The sequence below is a fragment of the Hipposideros armiger genome, unplaced genomic scaffold (assembly GCF_001890085.2).
Source record: "Hipposideros armiger isolate ML-2016 unplaced genomic scaffold, ASM189008v1 scaffold_176, whole genome shotgun sequence".
In the NCBI taxonomy this organism is placed as follows: Eukaryota; Metazoa; Chordata; class Mammalia; order Chiroptera; family Hipposideridae; genus Hipposideros; species Hipposideros armiger.
In genome coordinates, this window is record NW_017731526.1 from 2,593,364 (window position 1) to 2,613,360 (window position 19,997).

Consider the following 19,997-nt stretch of genomic DNA (forward strand, 5'->3'; position numbering starts at 1 on the left):
ATGTGCTGTTTTTCTTAGGGGAGAGTTTTCATGATTACCACATCCGTATCAAGTGCATAGGTGTGCTGGCTATAAGGATTTAGAAGATGACCAAGACTCAGTCCCTGTTGTTGAGTTGTTCTTGTCTAGTGGGATGATAGATGTATAAACATTGCTTGCAATGCTAGGTGATAAGCATTATTACAGAAGAGTATAAAAATGTTATGAGTGCACAGCTGTGGTAAAGACAGGTTTCCCAGGTAATTAGGAGTTCTCATGTGAACAAAGAAAGGGATAGCATGCCAGAAAGGGAGGGCATATTTCTAGAAACTAAAAATAGAGGACTGGCACATAATCCATGGAAGAAGAGTAAGATAAGCTCATTAAGGTTCAGGACATAAATGGCATGTATGCTATGCCAAGCATATGTATTTTATCTCTGTCCTTAGAGTATATAACAATCACCCAGGAAACTTGTTAAAATGTGGATTTCTGAGGAGCACTCTTCTAGTTGCTTACTGGGATGTTTCCTGATTCATGAATCACTTAATAAAGCCAATTAGATTAGGTTGAACTTTGAGTAAGCTAAGGTTTAGGGAAGTTGAATAAATTTACCAGGGTCAAAAAAAATAAATATAAATAAATAAAATGCAGATTCCTGGGTTCTCACCACTAGTGATTCTGATCTAATTGGTTTGGATCCAAGGATTCTAATTTTAATATGAACTCCAGGTGATTGTAATGAAGGTAGACAGTGGATCATACTTGGAAAAAGTGCCAGAGGAGATAGGGACTTTCTGGAGCAAAGGGAGAAACTGAAATGGTCCAAGGACATTGGTGGCATGGCCTGGACTTAGAAATGAGAGGGTGGGAGAAGGAGAAACCATGGATATTACAGAGAAGAAACAGTCACAGGTGAGAGCTCCTGTTACTGGCTTGTGTTGATGTTCTTCGGTTCTTGTCTTCTCGAGGGAAAGAATTCAGTCGAGAGACAGCATTTTGTGCAAGTATAGGGTAGTAAGAAGTTTATTAGTAATGACACATACACTACAAGATGTGGAGCGGACCAATCCCAGGAGGGGAAAGGCCTCTCTTTACATTGTATGAAGGCTTTTATGTCTATGGGTAGAATTGCCTCTCCTCTCCCTTCTCCTTCTCTCTTTCTTTCCTGCTGAGATGCCCAGTCCTCCCTTTTGGTTTTCAATGTAGTTTCTGTCAATTTTCTTTTTGTGATTTGTTTGAGAAGCTCACTAAAATTGTCCTGATAAATAGAATGTATATCTGATAAGCAGGATGTCTTTCTTCCTTCTCTGGCTTCTAACAACACCTCCCTTTGATTTAGGGGCATGTGTGAGTCTGGAATCCTGCTGGGCTAACAAGGCATTGGTGCCCTAAGTGAGGGCAGCTGCAAGTGGTCTTGACTCCAGTAGGAGCTATAATAAGGGGCTTTCTAACCGGCTTAAGTCTCTCCTTCTCCTACTCATTTCTGCCTATCTGCCTACCTATCACTTCAAGCATAATGTCTGGCACACGTTGGTATTCAACAATGTGTAACTAAAGCTGAATTTTTCTGCAGTGTCATTGCCATCTAGAGTCAGACATGGAAGAGCAAATACATAAAGAAATTTCTTACTACCTGAATTTGGTCACTGACTTTTGGAATTGGAGTTCTCCTAGGATGTGAAATTAGACAAATGTCCCACATGTAGGGCCAGCCCTCACCTGCACACAGCAGAGTTCATCCTCCCTCCTCAATAATCTTAGGTTTGGAGCAGGCGGTGTGAAATGACCAAATCCCACCAAATGGGCTTGAATCTGTGAATCATTTCAGCTGGATCAGGACCCGGTAGACAGTTTGCAGGATGCTTCCTGAAGAATGTTTGCTTCTAAGCCCTGCAACATTTGATGAAGACTACAGAGCTTTGGCAAAACAAAAAGCTGCCACATTTATGTTGCTTTTCCAGAGAACCTCATGTTCACCCAGCTCTGATTTAGACAGAACACAGAGCATGACAGAGATCTGTGGCAGAAGCAGGTAGCTCCTTCTGATTCACTACAACAGAGGTGGGCAGAGATGGGGCTTGATCATCTTTAGAAGAGTGACTTTCAAAATGAGTTCATTCATCTGCGTCTATATTTATGTATCCACTTGGTTAACTTTTGTTCAAAGTGTTAGCTGAATATGTGCAAGTAATGGAAGCCATTCTAATTAACTCAGGATTAAGGCCCAGAGACTCCAGCCCTTTGCTTCCCATTGATTTCTGTCTTGTCACCCCCATATTTATTCACATTTCATTTTCCTGAAGATAATGAGAAACCCATGCGAGTGGTAGAGGATGAGGACTTGGTCGACCAGCATCTCATCAGCGAGCTCAGGAAAGAGTATGGAATGGCCTACGATGAATTCTTCATGGTGCTCACAGATGTGGACCTGAGAGTCAAGGTACAGAGGCCTGTTTTCCATGATGTGGTGCCATTCCTTAGAATAGCAACTCTGAAGTTTCTGTCAGTGAGTCTATTAGACGTACAAGTGAGTGCAAATTCTTTCATAAATGGGAAGGTTTTGAAATGGTCCAAATATTCCACACTGGCCTATGGAATTTGCATCCAGAAATGTGGTCTCCAGAGAAGACTGGGCTGGATGACCTCCTATGGCCCAGCTACTTGACTCAGACTAAATTCTTCTGTAACATAAATGTCTTGCATTCATCAGCTACTTGTTGAATAGCTATGATGGGCCAGGACCTGGGGATAAAAGGTGAAGAATATTTGGCCTCTGCCTTCAGGAAAACCAGATTTAACATAAGCCTACTTTGGAAAGGCCCGGAAGTTTGCTTCCTGATCCAACATGGTCAAGACCGTAGGGTTTTATACCTACTCTCTTCATATGGTTAGGGACAAAAATTTCAAACTATGAAAAATAAATAATAACAAAAATAACTAACTTTACTGAGTACTTTCCTTATGCCAAGCACTCACCTCAACCCTTTACAATCCTTATCTCAAACCTCTAAGATAAATAAGCATTATCTTTGTTTCACAGAGGAACAAACAGAGGCCCAGAGTGGTTAAGTAACTTGCCCAAGTCCACCTAGTTAGCATTGGGCTTCGTATCCACACAGGCTGACCCCAGAGTCTGCTGTCTTAACCATTCTAGTGTATAGTATACTGAGAGTATGCCATGCTTATGTGAAAATCATTAGGAAAAAAAGCTGCCTGGGCTATCAGAGTAGCTGATCCAACTTGCAACATTTTTTTGAACCTAGAGAAAGTCCCCTTCAGTAATTCATTCTGCACATGTGCTGCCCCATCTCTAATATGACAGGTTAGACTGGATGATCGCTAAGGTTTCTGCCAGCTTTCACATCCTGTGGTTTACTGAATTCCTCCTTGGAGTATAGCTCCAAACCATTTCCAAGCTTCTCTCTAGCATACGCTGGTGATGCTCAGCCAGCCCCCAAATCCAGGTTGCTGGTGCAAGTCCTGACAGGTATGGCCCAGGAAACTGAATTTCATTATCCTTAAGTTGGATCCAAACTCTTTCTAAGAATGCATAAGGAAACATGATCTAATTTTAAGTGATGCTCACTCAAAATAATCTCTGGGAATCAAAGAGTTTATGTAGATTCCTGATGACTACAGCACAGGCGTCGCAGTGGAAAATTACCCTTATTACTCAGGTCAGATACTCTAACATGTTATTCCATTCCTGTGTTAGATACCCCACTTCTCACTTTCTCTCCTGTTGTGCAGTGAACAGGAGCCAGCTTAGTCCCAGAGGTAGGGCAGTGAGCCTAGGATGTGGGTGGTGAAGAAAGCATGGCCCCTTTCCAATAAAAGGAATGCAGTTAAAAAGAAATCCTCATTAAGGGTAAGAGGTGTTTCTTTCATGGATTTAGGACCTCAAACATCAGCAAAGGTACTATCGCTAGAGCAAGTCTATAAATCACTGAGCCCTCCAGGCCCCGATTTCCCCAGAGCTCCCCTGAATTCTCCCAGGCTCTCCATCCCCTGAGCAGAGGGAAGAAACACCCTTTTACAGTATGTACTTTCTATTCTTTCCTCAACAGCAATACTATGAGGTGCCGATAGCGATGAAGTCAGTGTTTGATTTGATTGACACTTTCCAATCCCGAATCAAAGACATGGAAAAGCAGAAGAAGGAGGGCATTGTTTGCAAGGAAGACAAGAAGCAGTCATTGGAGAACTTCCTATCCAGGTACATCACCTTTGGAGTCCCCGAGGAGGCAGGCAGGAATGTGTTCTGGGTGAGTTCATGAAAACACCAAGGAAATACAGAGCAGACGTGTGCAGAGAGTGACCTTCCCTGGGGGGAGTTCTGCCAGCATCACAGCCCTGGCCACTGGGCTTCATCTTGTCCTGTTGGAAGTGCCTCTTGTCACAAGGCTGGCTGGGGTCAGCTCCAAGCTTGCGTGTTGATTTGGTGGCTTTGGATAAATCTTTTCTCTTTTCTGCTCCCTTTTTGGGTACAGAATACAGGATTCTGACCTATGAGGGTTAATTTATTTGGTCAGTGAAGTTGGAGGGCCTTGGATACAGCCTTTTTATTTTATGTATTTATTTAATAGACCCCTTCTAGCTCCAAACAGGATTTGGAATGCTATGCTTGATTTTCTGCTTCCTGTCAACTCTAAAGCCCCACCAGGACCACAAAGGGAGAAATCCTCTTGACCCAGCTCCCTGGTTCCCTGGGGAGTGTGGTTATTGCAAATCACGGTAGGGAAATTCCAGTACACACACAGAAAAGAGTGTAAAAAAAAAATCACTCCACTTCCTCCATTCTCCACCCAGTCCCCCATGTTGGATGAAAATTCTACAAGGCCTTTGGGGCCCTAGGAGATGCAAAGCTGCAATAATTCCACCCATGACAAATAAACTCACAGAGACCTCCCAGTGTAAAACCACCCAAACTATACTGTGTGGCTGAGGGGCTCCTGAAATGGAACAAAACTTTGCTTGGAGGCTCAGTGTTAACTGCATATCACTCTAAGCAGAACGTCCTTACTTGTGTCTATAAAGCACATTCTCCATAAACGAGTCAGAGAATCAAGAATTCTATGATGAGTAAGTGGATAGCTTGAATTCCTCTAGATTCGGGAGTTTGGGTCTCTTAGGAGCTAACCTCATGATGTGTAAAGTGCATAGGACTTATCATTCATCAAAGTTTTGGGTCTGCAATTTACTAGCTATGCTGTCCCTATGCTTCTTAATTAACCTGCCATAAAAATCTCTTCCCCACAGATGAAAATAGATAGTAAGTAGCCCTACCTCCATCCCAGGGTTGCTGTGATCGCTTTTTGGATGCTTATCTCTGTGCCAAGCATTTCATCTTCTTTCCTGGGTTTAATCTTCACAGCAATCCCATGATGTAAATACTGCAACTATTGTCGTGTTGCAGGTGAGACAAGTGAAACTAATGGAGATTAAGCAACTAACTTTTTCTCATTACTGTGCTAGTGTCAGTTTTAGGACTCTAGCTCCAGGGTAATCTGACTCCCAGAGTCCACATTCTTATCTAAAACTCCTTTTGAAAATATAATGTGAATTATTTTTAATCTTGGACCCAGAGGCTCAGAGTTTGAGGTGAAAGAAAATAATCCTAAAACCACAGGATTTCAGAACTGAAAGAAACTTGAGGTTCTTCCTTCATCCAAATTTTCAGTGCAGCACAAGTATCTGGAATGGAGATGGGAGGTGCATGCCTCCATAAGGACTTAAACTCAACTCAGTCTTCATGCCACTCTCTTGTCCGATACAGTGTCCTAGGACTCCACTGGGCAGAAGTCTTCTTGTCCAGTACTGGGACCTACTGAAGCATCAACTTCTGATCCAAGGTTAATCTTCTAGATAGCAATGACTTAGAAGACGAATAATAAGAGCTTATTGAGGTGTTTTTTGTTTAATTTCCTTCCTTCCTTCCTTCCTTCCTTCCTTCCTTCCTTCCTTCCTTCCTTCCTTCTTTCCTTCCTTCCTTCCTTCCTTATGGAAAAGATTCTTTAAAAGTTTACTTTTTTAAATTTATTTATATATTTTTTCTTATTTTTAGGGTTAGGTTTAGGGATAGGTTTAGGTTTAGGCTTAGGGTTAGGGTTACATTTAGGGACAGGGTTAGGGTTAGGGTCCTGGTTAGGTTAGGGTTAGAGTTACGGACAGAGTTAGGGTTAGGGTTAGGGTTAAGGGTTAAGGTTAGAGTTCGGGTTAGGGTAAAAGTTTACTTTTGATTATACTTCTCTCTTAAACTTTTAAGTTAGACTTCTAAATCTTATTATTCTATTTATAGCAGCAAATTTTAGCTATCATTTTTAAGGGGCTTGAAATAATGTTTGTTCTTGCTTAAAATCTCAATAATTAAACAACTTCATTATTTCAAACAGCCATTTTACATTTAATATATTTCTTCCAATTGATTGAAATAAAGAATTTCTGAGTACTTAAATGATCCGTAAGTTTAATAAGTTAATCTTTTAAATACAGTGAATCTAAAGTTCTGTCATATGTTCCAATAGCTGTATACACTTAGTAAGCTTTCAACTTAAAACCATCCATCTAAACCAATTATTCAATTACACATTCTAATTTGGGGTTTCAAGGCTGTCATTTTATTAAGCCAAATTACCTTAAGTTTCACAAGAACATAAATTATAGACAGAAAACCAGGATCCTTCTTAGAAATATATATTATTACTATGATTTTGATTATTTGAAAACTTTTTCTTCTTAATTCTAAATCTTTCAGGACTAAAAGGTACATACCTACTGAACCATTTCAGTAAACTCAGGCTGCCCAATCTTTATAGACAGTTAACCACCCCATTCATTGATGTTATTTATAACCGAGGATTTGGGCCAGCCATGACACCCTCAGCCACAGACATCATGAGGAATTCTTGTTACCATCCCCAGGCAGAGTATCTTTTTATAATCACTGTGTAATAAGTTTTAAACTTGAAAGGGAAAGCTGACATTATCTGTTTTGTTCACTCACAAAGCTTGCATTGCTCATTCACATCGATCACTGATTTGAATTTGTCCTATATTTGATTCTTAAGACTTGTACACACATTTTGTGTCTAAAGTCTTTTGAACTGGATAGGGACCTACATTATGTAACTATATTTTCCTTCTCATGTAAAAGCCTATGGGTTCTTACATTCATTACTATTTCAGGAACATGCATCTCTTATGGATATTCAGAATAGTGTATGATTATAATTTAGATGTCCATGACTATATATGACTTGTGGTCACAACTCATGAAATCACTGTGCTGATAATTATCATTGATCTTAAACATTAAAGTTCAGTCAGATGTTACTTAAAAGCATTAGTAAGACAGCCCTGTGTTTAATTCCTGTTTTCTCTACTTATTAGTTGTGTGATCTTGGGCTGACTACTTAACCTTTCTAGGCTTTAATTTTCTCATTTGCAAAATGGGGATAATAAGTGTGTCTATTCTTAAGATTGTTGTAAAAGGTAAATTCAATACTAAACATGGCCCAGAATGATGGTCCAGAACCTAGCACAAAGTAAGTAATTGATAAATTCTGGCTATTAGTAGTATTAGGGACAGTTATTCAGTTCCTAGTTAGAGAACTTTTTCATCAAGGGAGAGGTAAGAGGAAGAAATTTAATAAACACCTTAGGATTGAAACCCAGGCAAAGAGAACTGGAAAAAAAATTTTAAATAAAAGCTATATAAATAAATCAGTATCCAAGTGGGATTTTTCCTTCAAATTTGCTGAGTTGTTGGTGGGTCTATACAGCCTGGTTTCAACTGACCAGACTCTGTAGACACTCTAATCTTCAGTGACACTCATCTCGTTCAGGCTATAATTACCTTTCTCTGACACAGAAGCCCCAAAGAGTGGGCAAATGCGCACTAATTTTAGAATGCCAGTTAAGAGAAGCAAACATATGCATAGCTCATAGAATTTTTACTTACTGAGAAACTAAAGTGATAAAAACAACAGCAACAACAAAAACAAAAAACAAAAAACAAGCTGTCCAAAATAAGGACTTGAGTCACATTCACATCTCTTGTTACATCCTATGGAGGGTATTTCTTTCAGTGTCCCAAATTGGGGTCTTTTATCTTCATGGGACGGGCTGTGAGAGAAAAAAAATCATTCCTTAGGGGAAATGACCTTCACTTGGTTGTGTCTGCAACAGGGCGTCTCAGATCCCATCCCTCTCCAATCAGGACAGCATTCAGTGGTGCACACAGGTAAACAAGCCAAAATATACCTCACCCAAAATAGCTGCCTCCAGGCTACCTTACCGCTCTGTGTGAGGCCAGGAAGGCTGGCCTGGTTTGGATGCTGGCTGAGGAGCCAGTGCTGGTCTGGCATGTCTCCTAAGGAAGCAGGGAAAGTACAGGAGGCCATGTTTATGATCCAACCGTAGTCACTCTTCCCTTTCCCAGGGAACCTAGGACACTCTCAGATGCTCCTCTCCCCTCCTCTGTGCAAAACACATTCATCTCCCTATCCTCGGTGGAGATTTTAGTTTTTCTTTCCCTTTAAAGAAAAACAAGCAGAGGAAGCGAATGCAATGTCACAGCAAGCAATTCTTGGCGAGCCTTGCTACAGGCATCCATTCAGAGATTGTGTTTCATCAGACTATCATTTTCTCTCATTCACCCAAACCACTATTCCCCCAAGAGGCCATTTTCTTTGGGTTGAAAACTCTCATGTTCACTCTGAGGCTAGAAGGGGCACAGGGAGCGAGGCCGTGAGTAAAATCATCTGGCTTCCAGCTCAGCGAGTGCACTAATACCCCACAGTTGCCTACACTGAAGGCACAAAGCAAAACCCCTGCTCCGGTGAAGGCGCAATTTGAGACAACTCGATACAGTTGCCCCTTGGCCTCATCCCCTCTCTCCCTCACACCCTTTTAGGGACCCTGAAACCACCAGCCAAGCATCAGGATCGCTGAGGGTGGGAGTTTAGGGAAACCACTGGCCTGGGAGTCAGAGAATCCTTATTTTGCTACCACCTCTTAGATTTACTAATTAGGCAAGTTATTTCACTCCTCTAAGCCTCATTTTGTCATCTGTAAAATGGAGACACTAAGCCATTCCCTCACTGAGCTCTAATGAGGAACACGTACTGTGTAGATGAAAGTAAGCTATAAAATGATACACAAACATCAGGACTAAATCAGTTGTCATATGGCACTGTGAAAGACAATGTCCAAGATCTGTTAATGCACAAAGTTCTACATCGAGAAGCCTACAGGTTAAGACACAATCTATATTCATGTCATCACATGGAAAACTTACATGGATGAGCTTTGATTTAGTTCTTTTAACATCACTTTGCTATTTCTGAGTCCAGAGATAAAGAAAAACTGAAACAGATGAACTGAGGGACATGCTCAAGAAACCCAAAAAGTAGCAGTGATGAAACATGAATTCAGGTTTCCTGACTACAAGACATCAGCTCTTTCCATGACCTTACTGTGTTGGAGCTATAAGAACAGAAACAAGTTTATTATCTATTCTAAAATCCTATGGCTCTAGGTTTAGCCCCAGTCTACTTTGTAGGGGTACTCTATAAGAAGTATTGATTCTTACTAGTGATAATAGGGTATATTTTAGAACTTGTGTTTGCCTCTGGAAGAGTCACTGGCTAACTGAGGAAGATAAATAAGTCTTTGTTTTTCCAGGAACTCCCCTGGACCCATTGAGCCACTTTCCCATTTTTCTTCCTCTAGTCACCATTACCTACTTAAAATTTAGTTCTTTTTTTCTGTTCTATTTCCTGTCCATATATTCATTTCTTAACTCCCTCTAAACCCTAAGGAACTCTACTAGAATTTGAGTTTTCTTCAGTTCCCTCCGGATTCCCTATTTCTGTTGCTACCATATAACACAACTTTGGCCAGCCTTCCTTGTATCTGAAAGCTTGGTCTCTTCTTAAGTGACTTCATCAGGCGTAGTGGCTAGATTCATGCCTGACACATAATGCAAATGCCACACACAGTAAGCAGGCTGTGAAATTACAACAGAGTGAAGTGCAAGAAATGTGGAAATGCAGTATAATGGCCTTGAGGAGCTATGAGACATTTCTAAGGGTCAGTGTGTTTTATTCTGGGCACAGGAAAAAAACGACTGCCTTGAGTTCCTCTGCTTTCTTACACTAGGCTCTGTTGTTTGAAGCAGTAATTGTGGCCTTCTGCTGCTTTTCCAGGTTCCGATGGAGGAGGCGGTTGCTGGTGATCTCTGCTCCTAATGATGAAGACTGGGCCTATTCACAGCAGCTCTCGGCCCTCAGTGGTCAGGCATGCAATTTTGGTGAGTGGGAAGCCTGGTCATCACTGCTTTACCACACTACTCTCTCCCTGGTCAGTTCTAAACTGGAACACAGAAGCTTAGATCATCCCAATATTCCCCAGTCCAGACTATAGATTCCCAGACACTTATTCAATTATACTAAGTACAAAGTTGCTTTCAGACTGGAGCCTTAGTCAAGTGTGGTCTGTTTTTTTGTTTGTTTGTTTTTTATTTTTTGCTCAATATTCTCCCTTCTCACGTTCTTCATTGAAGTGTTTGAAAATACCTGTTCCTTTACTTTCAGTAATCTGTATTATGTGTCTTCTTGTTTTGTTGTGTTTAAATACTTGTCTCAAGTATAAAACTCAGGTATCATCATTTAGTTAGGTAATGCTTAGGTACCAACACTGGGTACTTCTCTACAAACTAAATGTCTTTTGTAAAACAGGAGTGGTTTTGAGAATTAATGTATTAAGTGAAGCACACTATATTATATTGCCATTCTCTTAAAAAGGATTTTGATCTATAACTGGAAGACAGCAAGATCTGTTAAAAAGAATCTTATTTTTAAGACAAGTGGGTAAAGAGAAAGTTTATTATTATTAATTTTTGTAGTGAATTGCCCAGTGTTTTGAAAACTAACATATACTTTCTTTACCAAACATTATTATCTTACTGGCCTGATAGAGTTAATATCGTTCTGAAAATGGATATATAGAAAGGAAAATGTATAGTTTGTGGAACTTATTACTAAGTTCAATGAACCACGGAAATAATGGCAATTTCAAAAGTGGAAATCACAACCTAAGTCTCATTTAAGATGTACTATGGGTGGTCATGGGTGGTGGGGAGAAGTAGCAGGGGCCACAGATTTTAAAAATCCATTTTTGGAATGATAGATGAATCAGCATTACTTTGATACTTGTATTAGTAATAGGAATCATTTGTTAGTTATAAAACTGTGCTTGATTTATAACATGTGTGAGGCTGGGGTGGGCGGGGGGGGGTTAACAGAGCCTGGGTCCTTACTAGGTACCAGTACCTGTAAATTATAAACACATTTCAGCTTTAAGATGTGAAATAACTCAAAGGAGGCAGAAAACAAGTTCATAACAGTAAGAACAAGTAGAAAATTTGTGAATTTTTATTTATACTCCTATTATCAAGGTTAATAATTTAAGACTTTATATCAACATATATAAGGTTTGATTGTGCCACTATTCTTAAGCCTATTGTAAATTATTTATAGCCACTCATGGTGCTAGGTAAGACAGAACTTCTTAGAGCCATTAATGACCCTTCACAATAAGAATATAAATAAAATCAGGACTTGTTAATTTTCTAAAGATGTCTTTGCAGCAGCTGTCAGGTGGTGTTTTTAATCTCTGCTCACAGAGCCTAAGTCACATTGGTTGTAAGTAAACTCTTTTGTTTACAATAAACAAGAAATGTGAACAAGTCATGTTTTCCAGGAATAATTAAATTCATGATATTTCCTTCTGAAAACGTGACTCAACAGCATGTAGAACAGAATGTTCCACTTCTCTGGGAGAAGAATAAAGAGCACAACCTTGGGCCGGCTGAGTGGCTCAGTTGATTATGAGTTGGCTTAAGAGCACGAGCTCTGAGCAACAGGGCCGCTGGTTCGTTTCCCACATGGCCCAGTGATGCTGCGCCTGAGCTGAGCTGTGGCTGAGCTGCCAACAGGTGGCAGGATGGTTCAGCTGGTGTAACAACAAGATTGCTTGTTCGATGGTAGGCTATGCCCACCAGCAACTAAGACTGAACTTGGCACCTTGAGCTGAGCTGCTGCCCAGCTGGCTCAGTGGATAGGGTGTGCGCTCTTAACAACAAGGCTTCTGGTTCAACTCCTGCATGGGATGGTGGCTATGCCCACCCGTGACTAAGATTGAACACAGCACCTTGAGCTTAGAGGCCACGCGGGGCTGACGGGCAGCCAGATGGCAACTGGCGCCCTCCACAACAAAGGCGGAAGAACAACTTGGCTGGTCCCCTTCCCCAATTCCCCAACACTGTTCCAATTCCCCAATAAAATCTTTAAAAAAACAAAAACAACAACAAAAAAAAACAGGGCACAACCTTTTTCTTTAAAAATATTATTTTGCCTTAATCTCCTCCTTAAAAAGTGCCTCCCTTGATAGCTTTCAATTTTCTCCCCTGGACAACAAACGCCATCAATATTCATATTATTAGTTTCAAGTTATTACCCTCACCAGCCTGGGATTTTGTCTAAACACATGAAGCCTTGATAGGATGATTGACAGCCCCCTCATCATCCTGAATCCCTTCACGTGCACTTCATCTTCAAAAGAATTCCAACAAGCTATCAAAGCATGACCTCGGACCTTTTCTGAAACTTGAGCTGAGGGTGGGAAGCAAACTGTGCTTGCCTAAGTGCGACCCCTCTGAATCCTCTAGATAAGTGGTAAGCTGCCCTTCAGCTGACAAACTTTGTTCGAGGAAGTCAGAATTATCAGTCACGATGGATTGGGTCTGCAGGCTTTTCTCTGAAAGTTATCCATGTAAGCGTATGTGACATTTTTCAGAAGACTGATCAGTTTAGATCATCTCAGATATGTTAATGTTCTGATGACTTCATTTTTGTTTTGTCATTTAATGGAGTGCGAATCACAGTGTAAGAACAAATTCTTTATTTCAATCTACCAAAAAAAACAAAACAAAAACACCCAAAAAACAAACAACATCTAACCCTGTTATTAATCCCAACATCTGCAATTAGTCTTCTTCAAGGTTTTGAAAGTATTTAAGCATTTTCTTATGGAAAAATTTGAAAATGGATTATTCTATCTAATCAGGTTATGTTTCATATTCTTTTTAAACTTAGAGATTTTTAATTGTCGGACACTACTCTTTGGAGATAAAAGATGACTTAGAGTCCTTTCCTCTAATTCTATGGCTTTCTTTTTTCTTCCAGGTCTGCGCCACATAACCATTTTGAAGCTTCTAGGTGTTGGAGAGGAAGTTGGGGGAGTTTTAGAACTATTCCCAATTAATGGTATGGTGTTGTTATTTCATAACCATATGAACTACTGTTCAGTTCAGTTAGTAAATTATATTAAATTATATGCAAGCAGTGGGTGTACCTCGAAGGTGAACAAAGTTCACTGAATCCTCCCCACCTCCTTTCCACGTGTGTGTGTGTGTGTGTGTGTGTGTGCACAGTGTGTGTGTGTGTAGAGGCAGGGGAAAAGGAGTGCAAGCACTAACATTGTTTTAAATATGAAATCACTCATAAGTGACAGTAAAAATATCTACTTTCTTAATTAATGCTTTTTGTCTGCATAGGGCTTTATGGTTTACAAAACATTTTCATGTATGTTATTTCATTTAATTCTCACAATAGTATTATGAGGCCCATATATTTTATTGATTCCCTTTGAAGAGATGAGGACATATACTAAAAGGCTCCAAGAAGCTGAAAGAAAATGACTGATGACTAAAGGTTTCAGAAGGCAAATCTAGTCTTTCCTTCCAAGATCAAGTTCTTTACATGAGATAATGTGTCTAAAATCCTGGAACAATGCTGGACAATGTCAGCACCCTTCCCCCTTCCCCTTTTTTCTTTTCACTAGCCATAATAGTTTAAACATATTTATCCAGCTCTTATGTAATTGGTATTTTTCACCTTTGATGATGAAATAAGCTTTTTGTTATAAATACAACAGCATCAAAAAGAAAGCTATAATTACAAAGAACTAACTAAGCTAATTGGAAATAAATTTAAAACTATAAACAATATAGTCTTTGTTAGTGACAGATATTAAACAGATTGATCTTACCAGGATTAAATTAAGGGACTGGTTTTATATTTTGTAACATTCCTATAAGAGACATTACATGCCCCAAAGTTTGACACTAATAATGTTGCAGAACAGCAGGGATATTTCATTTCTAGTTGAAAAAAACAGCAACTTTTTTGGATTTTGAGCTAAAGAGAATAGGCTCATAGGTCCTCTCTCCATTCTCACAGTAATTTTTTTTTCTCATTTTGATATTTTCCTGAGTACTGACTCTTTAATCCTCTAATATTTTTTCTAATCCTATTCTAGGGAGCTCTGTTGTTGAGCGAGAAGATGTACCAGCCCATTTAGTGAAAGATATACGTAACTATTTTCAAGTGAGCCCGGAGTACTTCTCCATGCTTCTAGTTGGAAAAGATGGAAATGTAAAATCCTGGTATCCTTCCCCAATGTGGTCCATGGTAATAGTGTATGATTTAATTGATTCGATGCAACTCCGGAGACAGGAAATGGCCATTCAGCAGTCACTGGGGATGCGCTGCCCAGAAGATGAGTACGCAGGCTACGGTTACCATAGTTACCACCAAGGATACCAGGATGGTTACCAGGATGACTACCGTCACCATGAAAGTTACCACCATGGATACCCTTACTGAACAGAAATATGTAAACCTTAGCCCCAGCCAGTTTCCCCTGAAGCTGTTAAAGCCACATGTGGCTAGCTGTGTAAAGGAGTTCTGCCTACATTCCACACTACCTACATTCCCTTCTTTTTCTTTTCAGTGTTCTTTCAAGATTAAATAAATAGCAAACTTTTGCCAACTCATGAGTTGTTACTGAAGCCTTAAATCATAAAGATGTTTGAAAGAATTATTTCTCTAACTGGAGGAGATCGGGTGCTGAATAATGGTGTTGAAAATGGATCATTTTACTTTCTTACCTGATGTACATGATTTGGAATATATAATTCTATAGGATACATATTTATATCTTTCTTTTACTTTTTAAAATATTAATGGGTAAGTGAAAACTATGATTGTCAAAGAAAATTAAAGCTCATAGTACATGTTTTCAGGAAACATCTGAACAGATGGAACAGACAAGATATAGCTTCTGAACCCTTTGTGGAATGTCAGTCTAAAAATGATTAAGATGTCTCTGCTTTATATTGTTAGTTTCTTTCATGAAGCTCGATACCCCAGGAGTCTGGGGATGTTGGCTACCAAAGCCAGGGAAGACAGTACCTATCCCAGCTTTGCTATCAGAGCCACTTCCTGCCCTGCTTCTGTTCTTTAGCATCTTTTCAGAGACAGAGCAGGGAAAAGGGATCCCTAAATGCCCACCAGATTCTTGCACTGCAGCTAGAGGTGATGTTTCCAGGGTTACAGGAGGTACCATGAACTTCCTGGCATGGAAAACTTTGTACTTACTTGCTAATGGACAATTACCATACTGGACCTTGTAAAATAAAATGACAAAGAAGGATATTATATCCAGGAATTCTTTTGTGTTTTCAAAGGCAAGTGTTACTAAGTCACAGTGGATAAAATCACAGTTGGAGTACAAAATACAATTTTTTTTTTAAAAAGAGCATTTATTTTTTACATATGGCATATAACTAAATAAATATCCTCCCTTCCTTCCTCCCTCTTTCCCTTTCTACTTTTCTTTTTTCAGCAAATAACTACCAAGTAATGTTACCAACAGCTATCGTGAGCTTTCCCTGAAGCAGTCAGATTCCCAGGCATTAGCATCCTGACAGGACCAGCCTCCATCAACAATGGGGATGCTTATTTTTTCCCCACTGTTAGTAATAACTAATTCTTCAAATAATCTTTTTACTGGTTATTAACTCTAATGAGCACAGATATTAATAACTGCATTCAAGCTACATTTGACTATTAGCTATTAACTTATCTGTGCCTATTTACATGTTTGTCTTTATGTCACCTATTTTTTTATATAAATAATTATAGTGAAAGTGGAATTTGTGACTCAATAAGCTTCAGAAGTCCCTTGTTTTGTCCCTCATTCTCCATGAAGATCATTCATTCTTACTGTTTTATAGGCAACTAATATCCAGAAAGTTCAAGTGACTTTAGAACATAGTTCTCTTATTGTGTACACTATGTTATCACCCTACCTCCCCTCCCCTCCCATGGTGGAGAGCTTTCCTCTTCTCTCCTTCTAGAACAGTCTGTACCAGCTGTTTGAGGAGTGCAGTGGGGAGAGCCAGGTTGATGTGTATTGCTCTTAAATTTATGCCAAGTTGAAGCACAGCTTAAAATTTCCAATAAAAATGGATTTCTTTACTATTGCTTCTGAAATTATGTAGGGACAATTTCTAATTAAGGGGCCCAAATAGTGTCAGTTTCAGGAAATATAATAATGAAGGAGTTTTATCTTCCAAGGAAACTACTTAAATAGAAATAGTAGAAAATTTACTAATAGAAAAATATCAGTAAGGTTCTAGCTCCTGCAACCAAAGAAAGACAAAACTTTTTCATAACCTGATATTACTTTTTCAATCATTCTTCTGGTTTCATTGACAATGAGATAATGCACCTGAATTCTCCTTCCTCTAATCCAAGAAGTCATGGATCATCATTTGGAGCACTGTAGAATAGGCCATAGCTCAGCAAAAGAACCAAAATACCTTCAGAGGAAGATGCTACTGGCAAATGTCCTCAAATCCAGTAATCTGGTAAAACACAAAGTATATTCCAGCAGATGGGAGAATTGGAGAATTAGGTGACCTGACTAGAGATTCAGGGGGCATAGATCAGATAGTTTGAAATCTGGGTGTTGTTTTTCTATTAAAGCATTTCCTTCAAAACAACAGCAGCTAGAAAATGGTAAGGAACAAAGAAAATGTGGTTTTTGAGAAAGACTGCAGAATTATGGTATTTAAAAAGGAAAGTATCAGCTTGAATTAGGGAAATTGGGAAGACTCTGAAAAGGACACGGCTGCTCCAAAGTTGCTGGTTAGTACAATCCTCGTCCATGAACTTCCAAGCATTGTTTTCACCAGAGAAATCCCCGGGCATTGAGGTGAATATTAATTCAGCAGAGACCGTGCCCTGCTGCAGAGGCAGCCAGTGCTGAGGCAGGGGAGTTAGTAGAGCGCCCGGGATCTCATTTTCTGGAGGGTAGTTAATAATGAAGTTCACACCTTCTCAACTTCTAGAGCCTTGAGGATAATCAAGACCAGGGTGATGGCCTCAGCAGGCCCTGATTGATGATCTCAGGACTCAGTAATGTATGGAGATTATGGATGGAGAAGCAAAGAGTGTCTGTCCGTTTCTCTGCCACCACTAATTCCCCTTTCCCTACCGATTGCTTTCTTATCCTCCTTTCTCCTCCTTGGCTGCTCTGTACTTCATGGTTTGGGGTGTGCAGATAGTGGGGTGTGGTTGGTGAGGACTCTTAACATCATAACAAAGTGAAGCACAGCTCAAAGACTACCTACTTCGCTTCAGTTCTCTTGGAGTTGGTGCAAAGCCCCCAATGGCAGACTTTCTCTTAATTTTGTTCATGTTATTAAAAGCTCAAGAATCAAGGTTATGGGGTGTTGGGTGGTATTTCGTGTTGGTCTCAGCCTGTGCTGGTGATGCTATCATCTAGGAATGCCTGAGACACTCCTACTACTACTGTAGCAGCCCCCACAGACCTTTCCCTGGCCAGAGCCAATGTTGTGGCTGGATCAGCCCTTGTGGTTCTTATTATGATTGCAAGATGCACCTCAGCAAACACTGCCAGGAAACTTGGAGAAAAACCAGGTTTATTATTCACAGGTCCTGGAGGTTGCACACAGTGGGGTCATAGGTAGAACACGCACGGACCTGACTTTATTGGGGTCAAGGGGTGGGGTGCCTAGAGTTTCGTAGGTTCACCCTCTATTGGATAATTTAAAATGTAAAAGCAGGAATTAAAGTGCAGGAAGGAAAAACAGGGGTGACTCAAGGGGAACCCCATGGGTGGGCAGCTGGCTCTTGTGTAGTTGGCAATATGTTTATTTGAGATGGATGTCTTTGAAATGGATGTCTTGGCTAGCAAAAGTTGCTGTCAAGAAAGCTAATTGTCAGGTGTCACTATAGGTGGTGAGGGGCAAAGGGCCAGTTTTAAGAGAATTTAGGGAGGTCCTAAAAAGGCCACTGGACTTGGAAAAACTGCTATGCCTTGCCCTTCCATGTACTTAGCTGTGTGACTCAAGATGAGTCACTTGGCCTCTGGGACTCAGTTTCTCATCTCCAAATGAGAGAGGAGGACTAGACATCTAAGTTTCTGTCTAACCCAGAGACATTTATGAATCTTTCTTGGCCTTTAGAGAACAGAATGCTAAGCTCAGAGGTTTCCTGTGATTGAATTGGTGTTAAATTCTCAGAAAACCCAGACTTCATAGTTCCGAATTCAGTTCCAGATTTTTATGGGGTGGTGAAAGGTATTAAATAACATCATTAAATACTTCCCAGCATAGTGCACTGCTGCGGCTGAGACAAGTGAGGTCATCACCTCTAACACACAGAAAAACCCTCATCATCTCCTTACAGCCAGACTGGAGCTTCCAAGGACCTTCAAGTTGGCAAAGTCTGTGAGTATCCTGAACGTTCAAGGAATCCCTCCAACACGGCATATACTTTATCTTCAATACAGTTTCCTAATTTGGTGACCACACGCATCACCTGATATCCTGAAGCTTGGACAAACTGGGCAGTCCTTGGCAGACTGCAGAGGCCTAAAGTGTTAGTACTTTTTGTAAGCAAAAGAATAGCCCTCCACCCTCCGATCCCTGGGTTGATACATGTGCCAAGGAGGCTGGCTGGATGAAGGGATGAGGTGATTGGTGATTTTAAATAGATAAAACTGGCCCTCTGCAAAATTTTCTTTGGCATTCCTCTTCCCCCATAGGCATCCTTTTCCTTTCTTCTGGCCCTTTTCCCCTTTCCCAGGCCCCTCCCTCATGGTTCATTCTGGCTCTAGATGGCTACAACTGATTAGGTGTAACTGATAGGTTGAAGGTGCCACCCTTTCCAAGGATATCAACAATGCAAGGAGATCCTGGAAGGGGGGAGGTAGGGAACAGCTTGGCAAACCATTTCTGGAAGATTGCCAGTCCCTGGAAGCAAGCCTCACTTTCCTTCCCAAAAATGTTAGAGAAAGAGTACATTTCTCCTGCAGACTTCACCATCGCTCCATTTGTCTCCTTCAGTCCCCTTTTCCATCTTCAGCTTCCTTCTTGTCATGAACACTTTTTCGACAGCAAAATGGGTAGGCAGAGGCAGGAACATGCCTAAATTTGGCAAGACTGAAACAGGTATAGCTGAAAGCCTTGATATGTGCCAAGAACCATCTGGTCATTTCATCTCTTGATCTAGGATACTAACTTGCAGGTTAGACTCAAGTTGTATGATGATTCAAGCATTTATTGTATTTATATTATTTTTTTAATTACTCTGCTAGAAACCAGGAATAAAAGCTGAAAAAGATGTTATGCTGTACAGACTAGTAGAGAACAGTCATGTACACAGTTCATTATAAGAGAGTTTATATAAATCATCAATGAATCCTTATTGGGGGTGGGGATGGGAGGAAGGGACCAGGGAGAAATGCATGATGATAGTTCTTCAATCTTTTGGAGGTTAGAATTTTTACATTGCTCTTCCTGTCAGGCTCCACATGACTTGAGCAAGTACCCTATATTGACCCCATCATCACCATGGTCAATGGCTTTTGGATACTCACAGTGCAGGCACTGCTTCTCCTGGGAACTTCTTACCTCTCCCAGATTTAAGAAGATGTCTACATGTACATGGGAAGATGATGGCACTAGTATTAACTCATTCATAAACACCACCCCCTCCCTGAAATAAACCAAAATGAATAATAAGTAATAAATGTATAGAAGAAAATTTTATCAAGATTGAAACTAGGGAATATCCTTA

At 40.2% G+C, this 19,997-nt stretch overlaps 1 protein-coding gene across 1 annotated transcript in view; it reads left to right on the top strand.

Annotated features, from left to right (window-relative positions):
* CCDC80 (coiled-coil domain containing 80) overlaps positions 1 to 14,877 on the top strand; it is a 32,059-nt gene extending 17,182 nt beyond the window's left edge. Inside the window, exons 4-8 of the mRNA XM_019652274.1 lie at positions 2,286 to 2,422; positions 4,050 to 4,198; positions 10,191 to 10,294; positions 13,230 to 13,310; positions 14,365 to 14,877. Of these exons, the coding sequence (XP_019507819.1) occupies positions 2,286 to 2,422; positions 4,050 to 4,198; positions 10,191 to 10,294; positions 13,230 to 13,310; positions 14,365 to 14,711 (818 nt within the window). The 3' untranslated portion in view covers positions 14,712 to 14,877. The remainder of the gene's footprint in view (positions 1 to 2,285; positions 2,423 to 4,049; positions 4,199 to 10,190; positions 10,295 to 13,229; positions 13,311 to 14,364) is intronic.
* Positions 14,878 to 19,997: the final 5,120 nt, after the last annotated feature.